This window comes from Saccopteryx bilineata, chromosome 9, assembly GCF_036850765.1.
Source record: "Saccopteryx bilineata isolate mSacBil1 chromosome 9, mSacBil1_pri_phased_curated, whole genome shotgun sequence".
Taxonomy (NCBI): Eukaryota; Metazoa; Chordata; class Mammalia; order Chiroptera; family Emballonuridae; genus Saccopteryx; species Saccopteryx bilineata.
Genome location: NC_089498.1, coordinates 42,707,880 through 42,729,213, shown reverse-complemented (window position 1 = coordinate 42,729,213; position 21,334 = coordinate 42,707,880). Strand labels below are relative to the sequence as shown.

Here is a 21,334-nt window from a genome sequence, read left to right as displayed (position 1 = left end):
TATATCTTAGACACTTGTATGCACTGACACACTCTTCACATGCTTTCACAAATCACAGTTCATTTTCACCTTCCTCACATTCACATGCATGCTCACTCACATGCACTTCATGCACACATGCACACAGGTATCTGTACTCCCCAAGTCTCTCATACACACTCTTGCACAGTCCCCAGCAGACATCCTTGAAGTCACTGAGAAGGCAATGTCTATTCAGGGAAGGGGCTTCCCAAGGTCATGTACCAGGGCAGGAGAGAGCTTGGAAGTCCTAGCTCTATGCCAAACACAGCTCTCTACTCCCCATGCTAAGCTAGGACCACCTGGGACTGATCTGTACTCACTCATGCCAGACCCAAGCCAGGCCACTGGGGTCATGGGGGCTGGCTGGGAGGCACCAAAGAATATGCCTGGCATGTGCTGACAGGGGATTTCATGCTCCAGCTGGGCTAGGAGGAGCCCAGAGCAGAGGCCTGGAGCTGGAGACTCCAGAGGCTTCCTGAGAGAAGACAGGGTCAGGCTGGGTCCCAGAATGAGCTCAACTCTGCCGCTGACCTCATCAGCCTCATTGCTCTCCTTGGCTCGTGGGGCCTGCTGGACTCTGAGCAGGGGTTCTTCCCTGAGGGGCTGTGAGTGGTAAGAGGAAAGGAGAGGGTGAGGTGGCAGGAGAGAAGAAAGACAAATAGAGACTTATGGGGAAGGAGAGACAAAGTTAGAGAGAAAGAGTGAGCCTTAGAGAGAGAGAAATAGAAAGACAGGACGAGGGACAGTGGAAGGGACTTAGGGCAGGGAGAGAGACAGAAAGACAAGGGGGAAAAGAGAAGGAGAGAGAGAGAGACAGACTTATGGAAAGAGAGAAAAACAGAGAAAGAGAAGAAGACAGATGGCAAAAAAAAGGCAAAGAGAAAAGCAAGAGACAGAGACACAGGGGGAGGGACCCAGAGAAAGCCAGAGGCAGATGCAGGAGGCAGGTAGTGGGCACTGCAGGAGCCACAGGCAGAGGACATGGAATGGCCCTTAAGATCTCCACCTTGCTCCTCACGGGACTGCTGACCACAGGTGAGTGGGATCCTAGCCTTGTGACCCTAGTGATGAGCGGCCCTCATTTCCCTCCCACATTCTCTAGCTGACTTACCTGTGTCCCCAGGCCTGGCCCAGTTGCAGATCCCTGCCTCAGCCTCCAGGGGCTTCTGGGCTCTGCCTGAAAACATGACGGTGGTGGAGGGGGCTGCTGCTGAGCTTCGGTGTGGGGTCAGTGCCCCTGGCAGTGCAGTGCAATGGGCCAAAGATGGACTACTCCTAGGCCCTGATCCTAGGATCCCTGGCTTCCCGCGCTACCACCTAGAAGGGGACCCTACTAGAGGTAAGGGATCAGAGCCTGAGACCCTGAGCCACCAGCAGGAGCTGACCATGGCCCTGACCTTAGGCCTTACTGCAGGTGAATTCCATCTGCATATTGAAGCATGTGACCTCAGTGACGATGCAGAGTATGAGTGCCAGGTCAGCCGCTCAGAGACGGGGCTTGAGCTCGTGTCTCCCAGAGTGATCCTCTCCATTCTGGGTATGGGTGAGAGACCCCCAGGACCCATGAGTATGGAATTCTAGCCCTCTCCTACTCCAGCATCCAGGACTCCAACCCCCCAACCTCTCCTTCCTCAAATCGGGGGTACAGAGTTCATCTCATGAGCAATGAGACTCAAAGCCCAAATTCTCATATCCTCGATGGTGGCGGCTTACCCTAGACCCTTTCTCACCAGTGCCCCCCAAGATGCTTCAGCTCACGCCTGAGGCAGGGAGCACAGTGACGTGGGTAGCTGGGCAGGAGTACACGGTCAGCTGTGTGTCTGGAGATGCAAAGCCAGCACCTGACATCACCTTCCTTCAGAGTGAGTCTGGGTGAACTGCTGGGGGCAGTATGAGACCCCTGGGGGCAGTGTGTCCCTGCCCAGTGGCCTCCTAGGAGCCCCAGAAAATATGACACTCCTGAGATGGGAACAGAAGCTTGAGGAGGTGCTGAGGCCAGCATGGGATCTGGTGGATGGGAGGGGACATCCAGGGAAAGGAACCAAGGAGACCACAAACTGCTGGTCTGGGACTCAGGGAAGAGGCTGAGGCTCCAGAAATGTGATGTCATCATTGGTGCAAAAATGAGAAGCTGAGTAAGGGTGTGGGTGATATACCCAGCAAGGATGGGAGAGGCCCAGGACCCAGCCCTGAAGACTCTGGGATTCAAAGAAGCTTGAATGTGTATAAGGAATAGAGCTAATGCTTCCTCCAGAACCAGGAAAGACAGGGTAGTATGTTCACCCTGACGACTTCTGGGCCATAATCCCCAGGATACTCTTGGAAGGAATCTGGACTCCTTTTTGCCCCCTTTGTACCCTAAGGTGGACAAATAGTTTCTGACATCACTACTAATGTGAATGAGGGGTCCCAGGAGAAACTCTTCACCACAGAGGCCACTGCCAGGTACGGCACTCGGGGTGCCCTACCCTTAGCCTGACCCCTAAATTTCCCCATGAAAACCCCATGTCCCAGGGATTCAAGCATGGAAACTTGGGTCCAATAGGAATATCTGGGACCCAGTTGTTCACTCTGACACTCCAAAACTTCATGGGAACCCCAGTTCCAGAGTATCAAGTATGAAGATTTTAGCCATGTATATGGGATTCTGGAACCTCAATTCTCCTTCTTGATTCCCCAAATCTCTTCCATGGAACTCCAGATCCTAGAGGAAATCAGTATAGAGACGTAGACCAGGTGTGGGGACCTCTTTACTCTAGCTCCCCAAATGTCAGATAATGACTCTTGACTTTAGAACCCCAACTTCCCACCCAGGGTGATACCCCAGAGCTCGGATAATGGGCAGTTACTGTTCTGTGAGGGGTCTAGCCCAGCTTTGGACACCCCTATCAAGGTCTCAGTCACCATGAATGTTCTGTGTAAGTGGGGAACTGGGTCGGCTGTGGGCTCGGGGGGTGGGGAACAGGAAGTGGGTTCCTGGGGGAGCACAGGGATTAGAATGGTTCTGCCTCTCAAAGAGAGACATGAGGGTTCAGAGGCAGATTATGGAGTCTGGAAAGAATGCGTGGGCTCCCCGGGCCACTAAGTGACTGCTCCTCTCCAGTCCCCCCAGAGCCCCCTGTGATTGAGTGGCCAGGCCTGGATGAGGGGCATGTGCGGGCAGGGCAGAACTTGGAGTTGCTGTGCGTGGCCCGAGGAGGGAACCCACCAGCCACACTGCAGTGGCTGAAGGTGAGGGTAAATGTAGGCATGAGGATGGGGAGAGGGGTAGGGGCCAGGAGCTGGCCCTAAGCTGGCCCAGGCCTGTTCCTGTCTCCAGAATGGCCAGCCCATGTCCACAGCATGGGGCACGGAGCATGCTCAGGCGGTGGCCCGAAGCATGCTAGTAATGATAATACGGCCAGAAGACCACGGGGCGAGGCTCAGCTGCGAGGCTCACAACAGTGTATCTAAAGGGATCCAGGAACGCGGGGTCACTCTACAGGTTACCTGTGAGTCCTGGTGCCAGCTGCCCATCTGTCAGTCCACACACCAGAGAACCATCTGTTGGTGTTCCCCAAATCATGCCTGTCCAATGCCAAAGACTTCATCATTTGTCCCCAGTTTCCTGCCTGTCTGGGCTGGCCTGTGAGGCATCCAGCCCAGCTTAGTATCTCTCCTCTACCCACTGTTCCTGCAGTCCCCCCCAGTGCCGTCACTATCCTGGGGTCTGCATCCCAGTCTGAGAACAAGAATGTGACGCTCTCCTGCATCACCAAGTCCAGTCGCCCACGGGTCCTGCTGCGATGGTGGCTGGGCTGGCGGCAGCTGCTGCCCACAGAGGAGACGGTCATGGATGTGAGGCAGGGGCCAGCCTTCTGGGTCTCAGGGAGGAGGGAGCTGAGGGCATGGCTCTTGGATCTGGGAGAGAACACCTTGGTCTTGGGGAGCATGGACTGGGGCCTGGACCTCCTGGGTCTGACAAAAGAGGGGGTGGAGATCATTCATGTGTCACTGCTGGGGTATGGAATGGACTCAGGCTTCTGGTACATGGATGAGGGTGCCCTGGTCCCCAGCCTGAAGCTCTTCCCTGCCAGGGCCTTCATGGTGGCCACATCTCCATGTCCAATTTGACATTCCTGGCGCGACGGGAGGACAATGGTCTGACCCTCACCTGTGAGGCCTTTAGTGAGGCCTTTACTAAGGAGACCTTCAAAAAGTCACTGACCCTGAATGTGAAATGTGAGCACCCATCCTCACCTGGGGGAAGCCCCTTGCCTTAGAGACCCCACTCCCAGGCCTCAACCCAGAGAGAAAGCCACTCTTCTTGTCTGTCCCCATAGATCCTGCCCAGAAGTTGTGGATCGAGGGGCCCCCAGCGCGGCAGCCCCTCCGGGCTGGGACCCGAGTGAGGCTGGTGTGTTTGGCCATTGGAGGCAACCCAGACCCCTCCCTCACCTGGTACAAGGTCAGTGCCAAACAAGGGCTGTGGGGTGGCTAGGAATGTGGGGAAAAGATGAAGCCCTGTCTCTCCTCCAGAGTCTTGGGAAATCATGGAAAAACCTGAATTTTTATAAAAATACTGAAGTATTGAATTGGAATTGGAATTGGAAAAGACACAAACACTTTAAGATTTATTTATTTGTTTGTTTGTTTATTTATTTTCTTTTTTATTTTAGCTAGATGAGGGGATGCAGAGACACTCTTGCATGCGCCCTGACCGGGATCCACCCGGCAAGTCCACAAGAGGGCGATGCTCTGCCCATCTGGGCGTTGTTCCGTTGCTCAGCAACCGAGATTTATTTATTTATTTTTTTAGCGCCCTGCTCGAACCCATCGAGCTATGGCTGCAGGAGGGGAAGAGAGAAAGAGAGAGAGAGAGAGAGAGAGAAAGAGAGAGAGAGAAGGGAAGCAGACAGTCGGTTCTCCTGAGTGCCCTAAACAGGAATGGAACTGGGACATTCACACGCAAAGCGGAGGCTCTACCACGGTGCCAAGTAGACAGGGCCACGCCATAAAAATTAAATGGAAATTGATTGACAAGATAACCTGGACATGTTTTCTTTGAACATATGTACCCTGATTTATTGATGTCACCCCAGTACAATTAATAATAAAAAAATTGTTTTAATTAAAAAAATTAAATGGAATCCTAGGAAAGTCCTGGGAATTCTGGGAAATCAGTAAGAATTCTAGCTTAAATAAGGAATTCTGGATCAGGATTCCTTCTGGATCTAGAATTTCTAAAGGAAATTCTGGTAAAATCTCAAGAGTTCAGGTGAAATGTCAGAGATTTTAGGGAAAGAGTAAGAATTCCACAGAGCAATGAAAATCCATCAATTAATGTTAGATTGAATTCTTAGGAGTTAGGTGGTAAGTAAATACAATTTTGGTAAAATTAAAAGAAATTCTGACAGAATTTTGGGAAGATGTTGGTAAGTTAGGGAGCTAGTGGAAATTCTGAGAGAAAGAGTAGGAATTATAAAATGAAATGGAACTCGATTTAATTGGATGAAATTCTGGAAAAACGCCAAGGCTTTGGGACACACAAAAGATTCTAGTAAAAAGGTTCAGAAGTCTGTGGAAAGACCATGCAATTAGGAATGATCAAAGGAAAGTTTAGGGGAGAGTGGGAATTTTAAGAAAAAGAGTAAGGATAAGAAAAAATGAAGGAATTCTGGGAAAGGCTTGAGAATGCCAAGGGAGTTTCCTGGGGTTTGGTGTTTGGCAAATGTAGCTGGAATGGATTTTGAGGAATGACCCTGACGGTTGGCAGAGGGCACCAACAACCGCAGTCCTCCGGGGAGCAGAGAAGGCAGGGCGTGGGGTGAGGCTGGGACTGCAGGAGGGATCAGATAGCAGAACAGCGGGATTTAGAGATCCAAGTTAGGGTGGAGAGATTCTGGGTTGAGTGTGATCAATTCCAGTCTCTTTCTCTGCCTAGCAAGGTGCCCACGGAGGAAGGCGCCTTTTCCTCACCACACAAAGGCTTTATTTGGGCTGGTGACTGCCAAAGGGGCCTCTCGGGGTGGGTGGGGAATGGTAAGGCTACCCGCGGTCCTCTAGTCAGTCTTGGCCCGCAGGACTCGCGCACGGTGACCGAACCGCGAGTGCCCCAGGAGCCGCGGCGGGTGCAGCTGGGAAATCTGGAGAAGTCTGGGAGCACCTTCTCCCGTGAGCTGGTGCTGATCACAGGCCCGTCGGATAACCAAGCCAAGTTCACATGCAAGGCGGGCCAGCTCAGCGCGTCCACGCAGCTTGTGGTGCAGTGTGAGGGCTGGAACAGCCGGGGTCGGCGGGAGGGCTTGGCCGTGGCGGATAGCTTAGCCAGAGCCGGGGGCGGGGCGGGGGTTCGGGGGAGACACTGGGCGCAGCAGGACCAGGGTTCCTCAGGGCCGGTCAAGGAACGGCCTCCTCTTCCCCTCTGAGCCTCGCTCTTCGACCCGTTCTTAAGTTCCCCCAACTAACGTGACGATCCTGGCCAACGCGTCAGCGCTGCGTCCTGGGGATGCGTTGAACCTGACGTGTGTCAGCATTAGCAGCAACCCTCCGGTCAACTTGTCCTGGGACAAGGAGGGAGAGAAGTGAGAGCGCGCGCGCCCCGCCCCTTCCTGGCTCTGGCCTCGCCCTCTTACCTCCCCAGTCCCGCCCGCGTCCTGCCTGCTACCCCGCCCAGTGTCCAGCCCACCTCTGGTTCTGCTCCCACCCCCGGGCTGGCCCTGACATGACCCCATCACCCCTGCCCTGTCCACAGGCTGGAAGGTGTAACCTCACCGCCCCGGAGTGCCCCTTTCAAAGGCTCTGCCGCCGCCAGGAGCGTCCTTCTGAGATTGTCATCAGGTGACCACGGCCACCGAGTGACCTGCCGCGCCCACAGCACCGAGCTACAGGAAACCGTGAGCGCCTTCTACCGAATCAACGTGCTGTGTATGTGCTCCGGCCTGGAACCCCTCTTGCTTCCCTACTGATCCTGTATCACTCGGGTCTTCACCTTGGCTCTGTCCTTGACCTCCATCCTAAACCTTAAAACTTTCCTGACCTTTATCCTGACCTCAACCCTGCACCAATTCCTATCCTGCCCAAACCCCATCTTGCCTTTGTCTTCTATTCTAACCCCTTACCATGACCCTCATTCTGAACACCCTTTCCATCCTTAAACCTGACTCTGGCCTCTACCCCTTTCCTAAATTGGGCCCTAACCACTATCTTGAACATGAACCCCAAGCTCAATTATGTACTTAATTGTTACCTTGTTCACAACCCTGAATCTATATAATTGCAACCCCGACTTTAACCGTATATTCCTGTACCTGATCTCAAATTCGTTCCGGTATCCAAACTTAACAACAATCTTGACTCCCAATGGCGCCCCCTACACAGATCCACCAGAGTTCCTGGGGGAGCAGGTATTTGTGGTGACCGCAGTGGAGCAGGGCAAAGCACTGCTGCCCGTGTCCGTATCCGCCAACCCGACCCCTGAGGCCTTCAACTGGACCTTCCGTGGCTACCGCCTCAGTCCAGGTTTGGGAGTGGGCCTGGAGAGGGGTGCAGGTACTCAGAAAGGGGGCTCCTGGAAAGCCCCTCACCCTGGCCTCCCCCAGTTGGTGGGCCCCGCCATCGCATCCTGTCTGGGGGAGCTCTGCAGCTATGGAATGTGACCCGCGCTGACGATGGCCTCTATCAGCTGCACTGCCGGAACTCGGAGGGCACTGCTGAAGCCCTAGTGCGCCTGGATGTCCACTGTGAGCCCCCTCGTCAACCTAGGAGACTAGGCAGCTCTGGGAGCCCCATCCACCATGGAAACCACATCCACCCAGGCCCACTTTGGAATCTACTTATTGTGGAAGCTCTGCCTACACAGGGATATTCACCCATCCTGGAGGTCTCTCATTCTGGGAGCTCCAGCCATAATGGAACCATGCCTACTTTGGCTACACTGCCCACCAGAGATCCTGCATAGAATCTTCCCAGACAGAGGACCCACATACATGGGAGTTACTCCCACCAAGCCCACTGTGGAAGCCCCACTTCCATGCAATTCTAGAAGTCCACCCTACTTACTCTTGTCACCACAGAGGCCACAGAGGCACAGTAGAGTGGAGGGGGGACAATGTCACTAACCCTGAGAATTACTTCAAAAGCTCCACATAAAGGGCAGACTGTGTCATACTCACAACTTCCCTGGACACTAAGACACCTCTCCCACCAGGGACCCTCTCTCACCATAGCCTGAGTCCAAATGCCTTCCCCAAACCCCTGCCTCTTCCTGCAGATGCTCCCACCATTCGAGCTCTCCAGGACCCCACTGAGGTGAATATTGGGGGTGCTGTAGACATAGTCTGCACTGTTGATGCCAATCCTATCCTTCCAGAGATGTTCACTTGGGAGAGACTGGTGAGGATCCAATTTTTGGTAAATAGAGGTGGGACTGGGCAATGTGGTTTCTTAACTGTCAGCTCCTTGGGAAGAAGGGTTATATAGATATGTATAACTGTATACTTGTCAGGTCATTCTCAAAGAACTAACTGTTGAATGGTATAGGTGAATGGGTGAATGAGTGGATAAACAAATGAGTGAGAAGGTAGGTAGATGGATATGTAGATTGATAGGTAAATGAGTGGCTGCACAGTTGGGTGGATGAATGAATGAGTAAATGGAATAATAGATAAACAAACAGATGAGCCCTGGCAGTGGCTCTGTAGATAGAGTGTTGGCCTAGAGTATGGAAATTCTGGGTTCAATTCCTAGTCAAGGAACACAGGAGAAGTGACCATTTGCTTCTCCCCCCCCCCAACACACACCTCTCTCTCCCTTATCTCCTTCTTCCCCTCCTGCCAAGGGCTCGATTGGAGCATGGCTCCGGAAACTGAGCATAGCTTGGTTGGTTTGAGTGCATCAGCCTCAGGTGCTAAAAATAGTTTGGTACTGAAGCATCACCCTAGATGGGGTTGCCAGGTAGATCCCAGCAGGGGTATATTAGGAATCTGTCTATTTCCTCTCTTCTCACTTAAAAAAAAAGTAAATGGATGATATATACTCCATCAGTGTAAAGATGTCTGTGACAGAATGAATGGACAAATAGATGAATTGATGAACAGCTGCATTTATTTATGAGTGTGTGCATGTATGAGTTAATAGATAAGGCAGATGGGTAGAGAGATGGAAGGGCTAATGAATGGATATAAGGAAGACAAATAATTGGATGAGTAAAGGGGTGAATGGAGGACTGGATGGAAGGAGAGGTAGATGGATAGATAGATAAGTGGATGAATAAGTATATGAATATATAGGTGGATAATTGACTCTGTGGATGGATGGATGGATGGATGGATGGATGGATGGAAGGGTTTGTTGTTTTTGTTTTTGTTTTCTTTGCTAGCACTGTGATTGTGACTAGGAGAATGAGGTTACAAAAGGGACCTGGTTTGGGGGATAATGGAACTAGTGCAAGACTGGGAGCCATCTCCTTGAGTCTTGGGCATTCAGGGAGAAGAGGAGGAGGACCAGAGCCTGGACGACATGGAGAAGATGTCAAAGGGATCAACAGGGCATCTTCGGATTCGCAATGCCAAGCTCTCTCAGGCAGGTGCTTACCAGTGCATCGTGGACAACGGGGTGGCACCTCCAGCCCGAGGGCTGGTTCGTCTTGTTGTCAGATGTGAGTAACACCCACCCCCTTGACTTCAAGGCCTGCCAATAACCCTACAACTCTCACCTCCTTCCAAATACCTCAGATTGACCCCCAACCCCTCTTAGTTGCCCCCCAGGTGGAACATCCTACTCCCCTAACTAAAGTGGCTGCAGCTGGAGACAGCACCAGTTCTGCCACCCTTCACTGTCGTGCCCGAGGTGTCCCCAACATTGTCTTTACTTGGACTAAAAATGGAGTCCCTCTGGATCTCCAGGATCCTAGGTGAGCCCAGGCCTAGCCCCAACTTGGTTCCTCTAACCCCAGTCACTGTCCCTGAGTTCCTGCCACATGTCCTCTCCAGGTACACAGAGCACACATACCACCAGGGTGGAGTCCACAGCAGTCTCCTGACGATTGCCAACGTTTCTGCAGCTCAGGACTATGCCCTGTTCACGTGCACAGCCACCAACCCCCTCGGCTCAGACCACACCAACATTCAACTCGTCAGCATCAGTATGGCGGGAGGAGGCTGCGAGGGTGTCGGGAGGGTGCTCCCTGGGTCAAGCCCCGAGCCTTCAGTTGACCCCATACTAGTAGGCAGTGTTCCTAAACTAGTAGGCAGTGTTCCTAAAGTGTTTATGAGTAAGAATGAAGTTTTTGCCTGACTTGAACATTCTAATGGAGACTGGATCTGCAGGGGAACCACAACAAAGAAAAAAAAGGAGGGGAACTTATTGCCCCAAGCAACTTAAAAGTAGATTTTCAGGAGTCACTGGATCTAGGTTCAGCTGTCATCAAGAATTCTGTCTGTCGGCCCTGGCCGGTTGGCTCAGCGGTAGAGCGTCGGCCTGGCATGCGGTGGACCCAGGTTCAATTCCCAGCCAGGGCACATAGGAGAAGCGCCCATCTGCTTCTCCACCCCTCCCCCTCTCCTTCCTCTCTGTCTCTCTCTTCCCCTCCCACAGCCAAGGCTCCATTGGAGCAAAGATGGCCCGGGCGCTGGGGATGGCTCCTTGGCCTCTGCCTCAGGCGCTAGAGTGGCTCTGGTTGCGGCAGAGCGAGGCCCCGGAGGGGCAGAGCATCGCCCCCTGGTGGGCAGAGCGCCCCCCCCGGTGGGCGTGCCGGGTGGATCCCGGTCGGGCGCATGCGGGAGTCTGTCTGACTGTCTCTCCCCGTTTCCAGCTTCAGAAAAATACAAAAAAAAAAAAAAAAAAAAAGAATTCTGTCTGTCAAGTCTGCTTTTCTCTGTGTTGGCTTTACTCTTAGGCTTCTTCTCATAGTGGGCTGTGGGACTTCCCAGGGGAATTCAGATTTTTCTCCTAGCAGTGGTATGAAAGTATTAGAATTAAGATTTATTGGCTCACCTGACTGGGCGGTGGCACAGTGGATAGAGTGCCGAACTGAGATGTGGAAGACCCAGGTTCAAGACCCCGAGGTCACCAGTTTGAGCAAAAGCTCACCAGCTTAGACCCAAGGTCACTGGCTTGAGCAAGAGGTTAATCGGTCTGCTGAAGGCCCACAGTCAAGGCACATATGAGAAAGCAATCAATGAACAACTAAGGTGTCGCAACAAAAAACTGATGATTGATGCTTCTCATCTCTCTTCATTCCTGTCTGTCTGTCCCTCTCTCTGATTCTCTCTCGGTCTCTGTAAAAAAAAAAAAAAAAAAAAAAAAAAAAGATTTATTGGTTCTATTTGGCTCCGAGCTCTGAATCAATCATGTGGTCAGGGAAAGGTGACATTCTGGTTGTCTAGGCCCTGTCACATGTCTATCCTATAAGGAGTGGAGTCACTTCTATCAGAAGCATGTGGCCTGAGAATGTGAGCAAATGTTTCTCCAAAGGATACTCAGTATTCTGTACCCAGCAGAAATGAGGGGAATGGATGTGAGACAAACATAAAAAAAAATTCACTACAAGAAACATATATTATACAGTTGATCTAGTCACTCAGGGGCAGGAACAGAATGGTGAGAAATGTGAGTCACCCAGTGAGCACATTCTCAGCCCAGGGGGAGCAAAGCCACATTCTTCCTTCTTGTTTCAGCTGTCATATGTAAATAAGTGTCCTTTTCAAGGTCTCTTCGGTGCCACTATGAGCTGATGCTTCTCATCTTGCTCCCCTTCTGTCTCTCTCTCTCTAAAAAAAGGTGTGACTAGAAGCTTATAGGAACCTAATCCTACATTTTCCCTCGAAACAATGTTTGGTATTTGTGAATTCAATGTTCACAATACGTTTATAGAACATAACTTCCACAAATAAGGAGAATTGACTGTATATTTATTTTTTTAATTTTTTTAATTTTTTTTCTTTTTTGTACTTTTCTGAAGCTGAAAACAGGGAGGCAGTCAGACAGACTTCTGCATGCGCCCGACCGGGATCACCCCACCCCCCGCACGCCCACCAGGGGGCAATGCTCTGCCCCTCCGGGGCGTTGCTCTGTCGCTACCAGAGCCACTCTAGCGCCTGGGGCAGAGGCCAAGGAGCCATCCCCAGCACCCGGGCCATCTTTTGCTCCAATGGAGCCTTGGCTGTGGGAGGGGAAGAGAGAGACAGAGAGGAAGGAGAGGGGGAGGGGTGGAGAAGCAGATGGGCGCTTCTCCTATGTGCCCTGGCCGGGAATCGAACCCGGGACTCCTGCACACCAGGCCGACGCTCTACCACTGAGCCAACCGGCCAGGACCTGAGAATTGACTGTATATTTAAAAGCATTCTTAGGAAGAATCTGGAAGGAATATTCCAGAATCCTTTTGTATCCTCTGACTACTTTCCCTGCCCTTTCTGTAAAGGCCGTCCTGATCCTCCATCCAGATTAAAGGTCGTGAGCATGACCCCATACTCAGTGGGGCTGGAGTGGAAGCCTGGTTTTGATGGGGGCTTGCCACAAAGGTTCCAAATCAGGTGGGTCCCTGTTAAGGCAGGGAAGGGTGGCAGCCAACAGGGCTGGGACACCTCCTTGAATGACTGACCTTCCTCTCATGCAGGTATGAGGTTCTGGAGACCCCAGGCTTCCTCTACATAGATGTCCTACCGCCCCAGGCCACCACCTTCACACTGACTGGGTTGCAGCCTTCTACACGATACAGGGTCTGGGTCCTAGCCAACAATGCCCTGGGAGACAGTGGACTAGCTGACAAAGGATCCCAGATCTTTATCAACACCCCAGGTAGGAAGGGACCGTCATGGGCAGGTTCCTCAGAGTGCATAATAAATGATATAGTGAAGTCAGTACTATTATTCCCCTTTACAGATAAAGAAATTGAGGCCCAGAGAGATTAAGGATGTTATCAAAGGTCACACACCTGCAGGGAGGTAGAGATGAGATAGAAACTAAGGCAGATGATCTCCAAAGACTAGATTTTAGTCAATGAATTATGCTGTCTGAATTCAATTAATGACAAGAAAATTAGAAAACAGTTTGAACTGAATGAAACTGAAAACATGAAAATTGTGGGGTGCATCTAAAGCAATGCTTAACAGGAAGTGCTCATAATAGATTTTTTTTAAAGGCTTCAAATTGCTTGAGTGGTGGCACAGTGGATAGAGTGTTGATCCAGGATGTTGAGGTCTTGGTTCAGACCCTGAGGTCTCCGGCTTGGGCGCAGGCTTGCCAGCATGAGTGCAGGGTCGTCAGCTTGAGTGTGGGGTCATCAACATGATCCCATGGTTGCTGGCCTGAGCAAGGGGTCACTGGCTTGGCTTGAGCCCCCTGATCAAAGCACATAAGAGAAGCAATCAGTGAACAACTAAAGTGAAGCAACTACAAGTTGATGCTTCTCATCTCTCCCTTGCTGTCTCTCTCTCAAATCAAAATAAAAAAAAAGACCTCAAATTGACACTGTAAGTTTCCATCTTAAAAAACTAGAAAAGGCCCTGGCCACGTATCTCAGTTAGTTAGAGCACCCTCCTAATACACCAAGGTTGTGGGTTTGATTCCTGGTCAGGGAACATACAAGAATCAGCCAATGAATACATAAATAACTAAAACAACAAATTGATGTTTGTCTCGCTCTCTCTCTTTAAAAATCAATCAATCAATGAAATTTTTTAATTAAAAAAAGAAACTAGTAAAAGAAGAGCAAATTAAACACAAAGTAAACAATGAAGAAAATAATAAAGGTAAGAACAAATTGGTGAACTCAAAATCAGAAAAACAATAGAAAAAAATCAATGAAATCAAAAGCTGTTTCTTTGGAAAGAACAATACATTTATAAAGTTAATCAAGGCAAAAAGAAAGAAAGAAAGAAAGAAAGAAAGAAAGAAAGAAAGAAAGAAAGAAAGAAAGAAAGAAAGAAAGAAAGAAAGAAACAAGTTATCCAATATCAGGAATGAAAGAAGAACATTACATTAAGGGGATAATAAGGTAGTATTATGAACAAGTTTAGGCCAATAAATTCAGCAACTTTGATGTAATGAGCCAGCTCTTTAAATATGACTAAGGAGAACATTTTGCCTGTGACAGACCAATCAGTATTTTAGTGGTTAATTACAATACACAAAGCCTTGTTCACACAAGCTGTGTTCCAGTTCCAGCTCTGCAGAGTCCTGGTGGTGAGACCTTAGGCAAGGACTTTACCTCTTTGAGACTCAGTGAAACCTCTTTGAGCCACAGTATCTAAAGATAAGATGTGCTTCAGTTTCTGAAAGTAAAGTCTATCTCAGACAGTTGTGAGGATTGAATGAATTACTCTATCTAAAGTGTTTAGAACACACCCTGTACAAAGTGAGTGCTATGTAAATGCTAATTTTTAAGAAATGCCCCCTGTCACTTTTGTTTATTTTGCCCCGTGAAAGCATTCTCTGTCTTCCCTTTTCTGACAGCGAAACCTCTTACTCATGGAAATAAGGACCCTTTCCCATCCCTACAATATTCCCTATTGTCTCCCCCATTCCAGTCTTTATGAACTAAAGCACAAAGTACTACACTCATCTTTCTTGCTTTTGAACTTATAACTGTATTAAGGGATCCTGAGAACCAGCATCTTTTTTAGTTAACCTGGAAAACTGACGATTCAGTTAAAAGAACCTTGCACACTATAAAGCACTCATCAACAATTATTATTATTATAAGCATTGGACTGGCCATTCTTATCAGCAATTTCCAGCTCTTCTTGAAATATTCCTAAAAAGCAATAAACCAGTTCCCACGAGTCTCAGAAGGGATAAAAAGCTTAAAAGAGACTGAGAAATATTTAAGGCTTATACAGATTTTTAGTGTTAATTCACAATCTCTTTATTCACCCCCCAGGTTTGGACCAGCCTTCTAGAGAACCTGAGCACCAGCTTCCCACAGAGCAGCCTGCAGGCAAGTGCCCAACCCCCTGCAGACCCCTCTCTCCCCTGAGAATAGACTCTCTGGTTTCTAACCCTGCCTCCTCTGTCTTATGGACACAGTCCCTTAAGACTTAGCTCTGTTCCTGTAAACCCTATCTGGATCCCTTAGTTCTTCATCTTGTCTGGATGTGGCAAATTTTCTCTCTTCCTAATTCAACTTAATTTTTGAAATAAGCTAATTTCATGCCCCATACAGAGCCTGTATCAGTTGGCTTTCGCTGTATAACAAACCACCCTAAACACAGCACTTAAAGCAACAAACATTATTTCTCATGATTCTATGAGTAGCTGAACAGTTCTGGCCTGGGCTACGTTCAGCTGGCAGCTCAGCTGGGACTGGCTGGTCCAGGTTGGCCTCTTCTTCACATGTCTGACATAGGCTCTTGTTGGTTGGGACAGTGGAGATAACTGGGCCATATGTCTCTCCTTGGCCTGTCTCCATGGAGGTGGTCACAGGAGTTCCGAGAGCAGCAACAGAGGGCAAGCTTCGATTTACAAGCATCTTTCAAGCTTCTGATTCTGTCATATTTGCTATTGTCTCAGTGGCAGAGGCAAGCGACATGGCTCAACTCCAAGTCATTGTGGAGAGGACTACTCAGGAGTATGGCTGGATACAGGGAGAATATGACCTTTTTTCAAACAGTCCCCTTCAGAGCTTGAAAAGAAGGTTGTAAATGATAGAAATTTGGCTGTTCTCAGCAATAAAATTAATTGCTTGGCTCATGAAATTAAAATTTTCAAGTGTTGCTTGATTCAGGTGCTTAAAATTTTCACCAAGGATCTATTTCTCACCCTCTCAACTTTTCCTTCATCTCTGATGGCTTCCTTTTCAGGTGCTTTTAGCAAGGGTACAAAGAAGTCTCTCACACATGTCCAGCTTTCATCCCACTTATTAGGAGAGTCTTAAATATTTTAGGAAAAATCCACCTTGGGTCAAATGCTGCTGTCTGAACCAATCACTGTGAAAAGAGGGATGGGTGCTGTTTTTGGCTAGGCTGGGCCATGTGTTCTCCATGATTCCGGCAGAGCCATACAGACTGAGGGGCGGGGGAGCGGCTGTTTCCTCAAAGGGAAATGAGTGCTGTTAGCAGAATATGGAGAATGAATGCTGAACAGATGTCTACTCAGAGGAACTTAGTCTTGTCCTCAGGAATATAACAGAGGAGTCTGGTAGTGTCTGCGATGTAAGTTTGTGCCAAGAAGAAGTCAGTTGAGATGGAGTTGGAAGGGTGAATGAAAGTTGAGAAGAAAGGACATTTAAATACAGACACTTGACTATTCCAAGGCTTAGGGGTACAAGTTTGCTTCATTGATTCTGAAAATAGCGTGGTTAGTTTGTGTGGCTGGAGGGTCTAATACCAAGGTCAATGGTTGGTGGGCAAGGCTGGAGATATTAGAAGAGACCAGATCACGCATGAGACTTGGGCAAAGGTAGGACCCTCTGTCCCTCTGGTAGTCGCTTGACTTGAGAAGGAGTTACCTGCCCTGGGGTGGTAAGGAATGGACATGGAAACTCTGCCCATCTGCTTCCCTGACCTATGAAGAGGGTCTTTACCTGGTCAGAATGGGATTTTTCAGAAAACCCTGCTTCAGGCCTAGAGCCAGTTGTTTTGAGCTCACTGAAGGAGGTACCTTCCACTTCAGGCCCCTCAGAGCTGCCCCTGATGCCTGTGCTGTTTGCTGTTGGGGGTCTCCTGCTACTTTCTAACGCTTCCTGTGTCGGCGGATTCCTCTGGCAGCGAAGGGGAAGACTGAGGTGTCAGGCTGAGGGTGAGGAGACCTTTGCCCTGCTGGGATTGAAGCCGAAGGGTGACAGGGACCTTTGGGGGTTTTGCATATTGAAGATTTCCCAGGGACAATTGGGCTGGGGTTATAACCCTTTTTCCTACTTCCCTCAGGCATCTCGGAGAAGACAGAAGCAGGGTAAGTGGGGATATTTTCCTGTAAGAGAGGCTCTGAGGGGGAGGTTTGGGGTGACGGGTATCTGAGGATCAACACCAAACCGCCCTCCATACCTCCATCCTGGAAGGTCAGAGGAGGACCAAGCCAGGAATGAATACGAGGAGAGCCGATGGATTGGAGACCAGGACAGTCCAAGCTCCACGGTGAGTGGGGCACCCCCGACAGCCCACCGACAGACTGGCAATGACTCAGATTCCGTCAGCTTCAGATCGTTACTGACCTTTCGAGTCAGAGGACGGAAAAGACCTTATCTCTGTTTTCTTATTTTGGGGGGGTGTTGACAGGTTAGCACAACAAATGTAGAGCCATATTATTACTCTATGAAGGATTTCAGTCCCCAGCTGCCACCAACACTGGAGGAGATACCTTATTCCAGAGGTGAGTTCTGACCACATCAGGATTCCCCCAGTCATAGATACCCTGACATCTGACTGAGTATCCTGATCATCCTCCTCACTCCAACTCCAGGTTTCACAGGTCTTGAAGAGAAAAATATGGCCTTTCCCGGACACCTATATGATGAGGTAGAAGGACTGTATGCCCCACCGGGGGTCTGGGGACCCCTCTACGATGAAGCACAAATGGTGAGGAGATTTGTATCTGCAGAAGTCTTTCCTGCTAGTGCAGAAACCCATGCCTCACTACTTATATTAGTTAGAGTAGGCTAGCTACTATAACAGACAGGCCTGGTTATAACCCAGTGGCTTAAAGGAAACAATTTCTTTTTCTCACATAGTAGTCAGAGGTGAGTGGCCCTGCTGCACACGGCTATTACACAATCCTCATTATTTTCACTGTGGTCCTCTGCCGTCCCCTAGGACATCATCCAGATTTCCAGGGATGAACCAGTTCACTGGGGGTTTCAACCAGTGAACCACTTCCTACCAGGGAGTGTGATGGAGGCAAAACCCTGCCTTCTGGTCCAGGCCCAGAAATGACACACTCTGATCATTCCCCTGGTGAGACCATGGTCATATGGCCACACCTAACTATAGAGGAGGCTGAGAAATGTAATCTAGCTTGACAGTTTCACTACAGTTATATTACTGTGGAAGGAAAAAAGGTATGCATTTTGTTGGATAGTTAGTTATCTCCACTACACTGGTTAATCAGAGACATAAAAAGAAAAAAAAAATTGGTTCATTCAGTTGAAAAGTCAAGGCACAAAATTGCCTTCAGGCCCATACAGCCGGACCAAGAATTTCCTCCTTAAATATGTCACCAGAAATCCAGGTTTGTATCTGGTTAGATTGGAAATCTTCAAAGAAAGAAAATGCATCCTTTCCAATAGCTCTAAAGCCCTAATGCTGACACTTACTGGTCTTGCTTGGGTCACATACTCATCACTGAACGAACCATTGAGGCAGAGGATGAAATATGCTGATTACACAGGTCTGCATCAGTGCCTACTCATGGCATCAGAGAGCAGGGTCCAGCCCCTCTCAAACCACTGGATTGAGAGTTGGGGACGGACAGAGAGCACAGAGGGACATGAGTATGGTAGCGGACAGGCAAAAACAACAGATAGGCACTTTAATCATCAACTCACCCCCACCAACTACCCCGCAGTAGGGAAGGTGGGGCAGAACCCTGACTTTTGTTGTGGCCTTGGCTGATATTTGGCGCCTCTGGGAGACGGATTTCCTTCGGTAACGTTGTCCCAGATGGGGCGCTGTTCTTCCTACCAGGGTGGACTTAACAAGCATAACTGCTGTCCGTGGTGCTGAACCACATGTGCCCTCACAAATGCAGTCTGCACACTTTTTTTGTAAAAGACCAGATAGTAGATATTTTGGGATTTTCAGGACATACTGCCCTCAAAACTACTACACCCTGCCTTGTGGTGTAAAAGCAGCTATAGATAATATGTAGATAAATGAGTATGGCTAAGTCCTAATAAAACTTTTTTTTGGGGGGGACACTGAAATTTGAATTTCATGTCACAAATATTATTCTGCCTTTTCCAGCAATCAAAAAAATGTAAAGCTAGAGGCCTGACCTGTGGTGGCGCAGTGGATAAGGCGTCGACCTGGAAATGCTGAGGTCGCTAGTTTGAAACCCTGGGCTTGCCTGGTCAAGGCACATATGGGAGTTGATGCTTCCAGCTCCTCCCCCCTTCTCTGTCTCTGTCTCTCTCTCCTCTCTCTCTCTTTCTCTCTCTCTCTCTCGCCCTCTCTCTCCTTTCTAAAAATGAATAAATAAATTTAAAAAATGTAAAACTAATTTTAACTTTTGGACAGCACAAAACAGTAGACAGCAGGTCATATGTGGCCCATGGAAAATCTGCTGTAAAATTTGCTGAGCTGAAACAACCATTTTCTCCCAATCTTAGGGCAAAGCACATCCCCAGTAAGGACCACCTACACAGTTTCTTTTTCTTTTCTATTTTGATGAGGAAATGTTTTTGACAAATCACAGGACTAACAGAATCATGATTCACATTCCACAATTTCCATAGCTGATACCATGGGCTTTTAAACGTTTCATATATCTGACACTTATATTCCCTTCCTAACAGGAAATCATGAGATATATCAAACTTTCTTAACAATAACCAAGTTAGTGAGGGTAGATGATAAGAATATAGAAATATAGGTAAATCAAGATTGACCAAAGGTTAATGTTACTGAAGCTAGGTAATGGGTCCAAGGGAGTTTGTGATAGAAGTTCATTATAATCACCCTCTTCTTTTTATATGTTGGAATTTCCCTCATAATTGGAAGTAAAACATTTTTACTCTCTGGAAAGTTGAATATGAGTGTGCATCCCCTAGAGTTGCAATGACAACCCACAGGGAAACTTTCTATGGTTCTAACTTCACTTTTGTTTGTCAGGGCTCCTATGACCTCCGCTGGCCTGAGGACAAATATAAGGACCCAAGAAGAGTCTATGATCAGGTGGCAGAAGACTTGGACCCTATGGAGCCTGATTCTTTACCCTTTGAGCTGAGGGGACATCTGGTGTGACAGGCTTCTCAACACCTTTCCCTACACCTCAGGATATAACATTTCAGTGGGTGGTCCTTTCCATTCCAGCCCAAGTTGAGCTCATTAAGTGAGCTCCATAAGACACAGAGGGACTGAACTTATTCAGGAGAAGTCATGTAAGGGTGTGTGTAAATAACAAAAATTGATTCAAGCTGGTGTTAAAGTATAAACAAGACTCCTCTTGGTGTTAGCTATAGAAATTAAATTTCTCCAAAGGGACACTGAATTGTAAAAGACATTTCAATAATGAAAAGATTTTCTGAGAGTTTTTATGCTTTTTCAGAAGTGTGAACTACATATTAAAAAATCAGCTCATTTGAGTTTAACTACATTGAAATAGCTAATAATAAGTAGAATTTATGAATTATTGTTGTATCCTACTTGTTTTATTATTTTCCATAGTTATCTAAAACAAGATATATAAACTATGACATACATGTAAACAGAAATACTCTATAAAAATAAAATAGATTATCAAAATAAGCTAGACAAAATAATGCATATTGTGTGATTTTACTTACAAAAATTCTGAAACAAGCAAAGTTAATCTATAGTGAATAGATCAGTAGTTATCTGGGGCTATGAAAAGGGAATTGGCTGCAAAAGGGAATGGGGAATTTTTGGGAGGGATGATGGAAGTGTTCCATATCATGATTGTGGTGGTGGTTACATGGTTGTATAGTTTTGTCAAAGATCATTGAACTGTACAGTTAAGATGAGTAAATTGTGTGGTACCTAAATTGTACTTCAATAAAGGTGAATTTAAAAACAAGCTCCATAATAAATCAGCATGGGAAGATAATTTATATTATATTCTTCTTTTTTTAATTTTATTTATTTTAGAGAGGAGAGAGAAAGGGAGAGAGAGAGGAGAGAGACACAGAGAGAGAAGGGGGAGGAGCTGGAAGCATCAACTCCCATATGTGCCTTGACCAGGCAAGCCCAGGGTTTCGAACCAGCGACCTCAGCATTTCCAGGTCGACGCTTTATCCACTGCGCCACCACAGGTCAGGCTAATTTATATTATATTAAATAGCAGGAAAAGATAAATGAGAAATCTATTTCCATGGAGAACAGACTATAGTTAGGTATAATCTTTCTTTAGATCTCCACTCCTACTTTATTAATAATATTATCAAAACTGTTCATTCAAATACTTGTCCATATATTATTTTTATCACTACAGACCTAAAATAAATTCTATACAACAGCACTTGAATACAGAAATGCACTGTTTCAAATAATTTCTCTTTAATTAAAAAATGACTCGCCTGACCAGGCGGTGGCGCAGTGGATGGAGCATCGGACTGGGATGCGGAAGACCCACATTTGAGACCCCGAGGTTACCAGCTTGAGCGCAGGCTTATCTGGTTTGAGCAAAGCTCACCAGCTTGGACCCAAGGTCGCTGGCTCGAGCA

The 21,334-nt window shown here is 48.1% G+C and overlaps 1 protein-coding gene across 4 annotated transcripts; it reads left to right on the top strand.

Moving 5' to 3' along the window:
* The first annotated feature begins 539 nt into the window (after window positions 1-539).
* On the top strand, window positions 540-20,699 carry NPHS1 (NPHS1 adhesion molecule, nephrin). 4 transcript variants are annotated; one of them, XM_066242495.1, is made up of 29 exons: window positions 540-1,056; window positions 1,145-1,360; window positions 1,436-1,558; window positions 1,755-1,883; window positions 2,385-2,466; window positions 2,836-2,939; window positions 3,125-3,252; window positions 3,341-3,512; window positions 3,701-3,858; window positions 4,098-4,242; window positions 4,344-4,468; window positions 6,084-6,270; window positions 6,455-6,584; window positions 6,755-6,927; window positions 7,381-7,521; window positions 7,602-7,742; window positions 8,273-8,394; window positions 9,583-9,658; window positions 9,757-9,913; window positions 9,993-10,144; window positions 12,422-12,533; window positions 12,617-12,798; window positions 14,882-14,938; window positions 16,612-16,737; window positions 16,866-16,890; window positions 16,997-17,072; window positions 17,214-17,307; window positions 17,398-17,513; window positions 19,764-20,699. In XM_066242495.1, exons 1-29 carry the CDS (start codon window positions 843-845, stop codon window positions 19,893-19,895), a joined length of 3,795 nt encoding a protein of 1,264 aa, XP_066098592.1. In that variant the 5' UTR covers window positions 540-842; the 3' UTR covers window positions 19,896-20,699. The 4 variants fall into 4 exon arrangements, with proteins under 4 accessions (XP_066098592.1, XP_066098591.1, XP_066098593.1 ...); XM_066242494.1 differs by having other exon boundaries at window positions 9,487-9,658; XM_066242496.1 differs by lacking the exons at window positions 1,145-1,360; window positions 1,436-1,558 and having other exon boundaries at window positions 9,487-9,658.
* The last annotated feature ends 635 nt before the right edge of the window (window positions 20,700-21,334 follow it).

What these genes read in the sequence shown, in the direction of transcription:
- NPHS1 (XM_066242494.1), top strand. Translation starts at nt 843, where the DNA reads ATGGAAAGAGAGAAAAACAGAGAAAGAGAAGAAGACAGATGGCAAAAA. An exon ending in AGTCACCATGAATGTTCTGT is followed by an intron (nt 2,940 to 3,124) that starts GTAAGTGGGGAA and finishes GCTCCTCTCCAG; the next exon opens with TCCCCCCAGAGCCCCCTGTG. An exon ending in GGTTCGTCTTGTTGTCAGAT is followed by an intron (nt 9,659 to 9,756) that starts GTGAGTAACACC and finishes AACCCCTCTTAG; the next exon opens with TTGCCCCCCAGGTGGAACAT.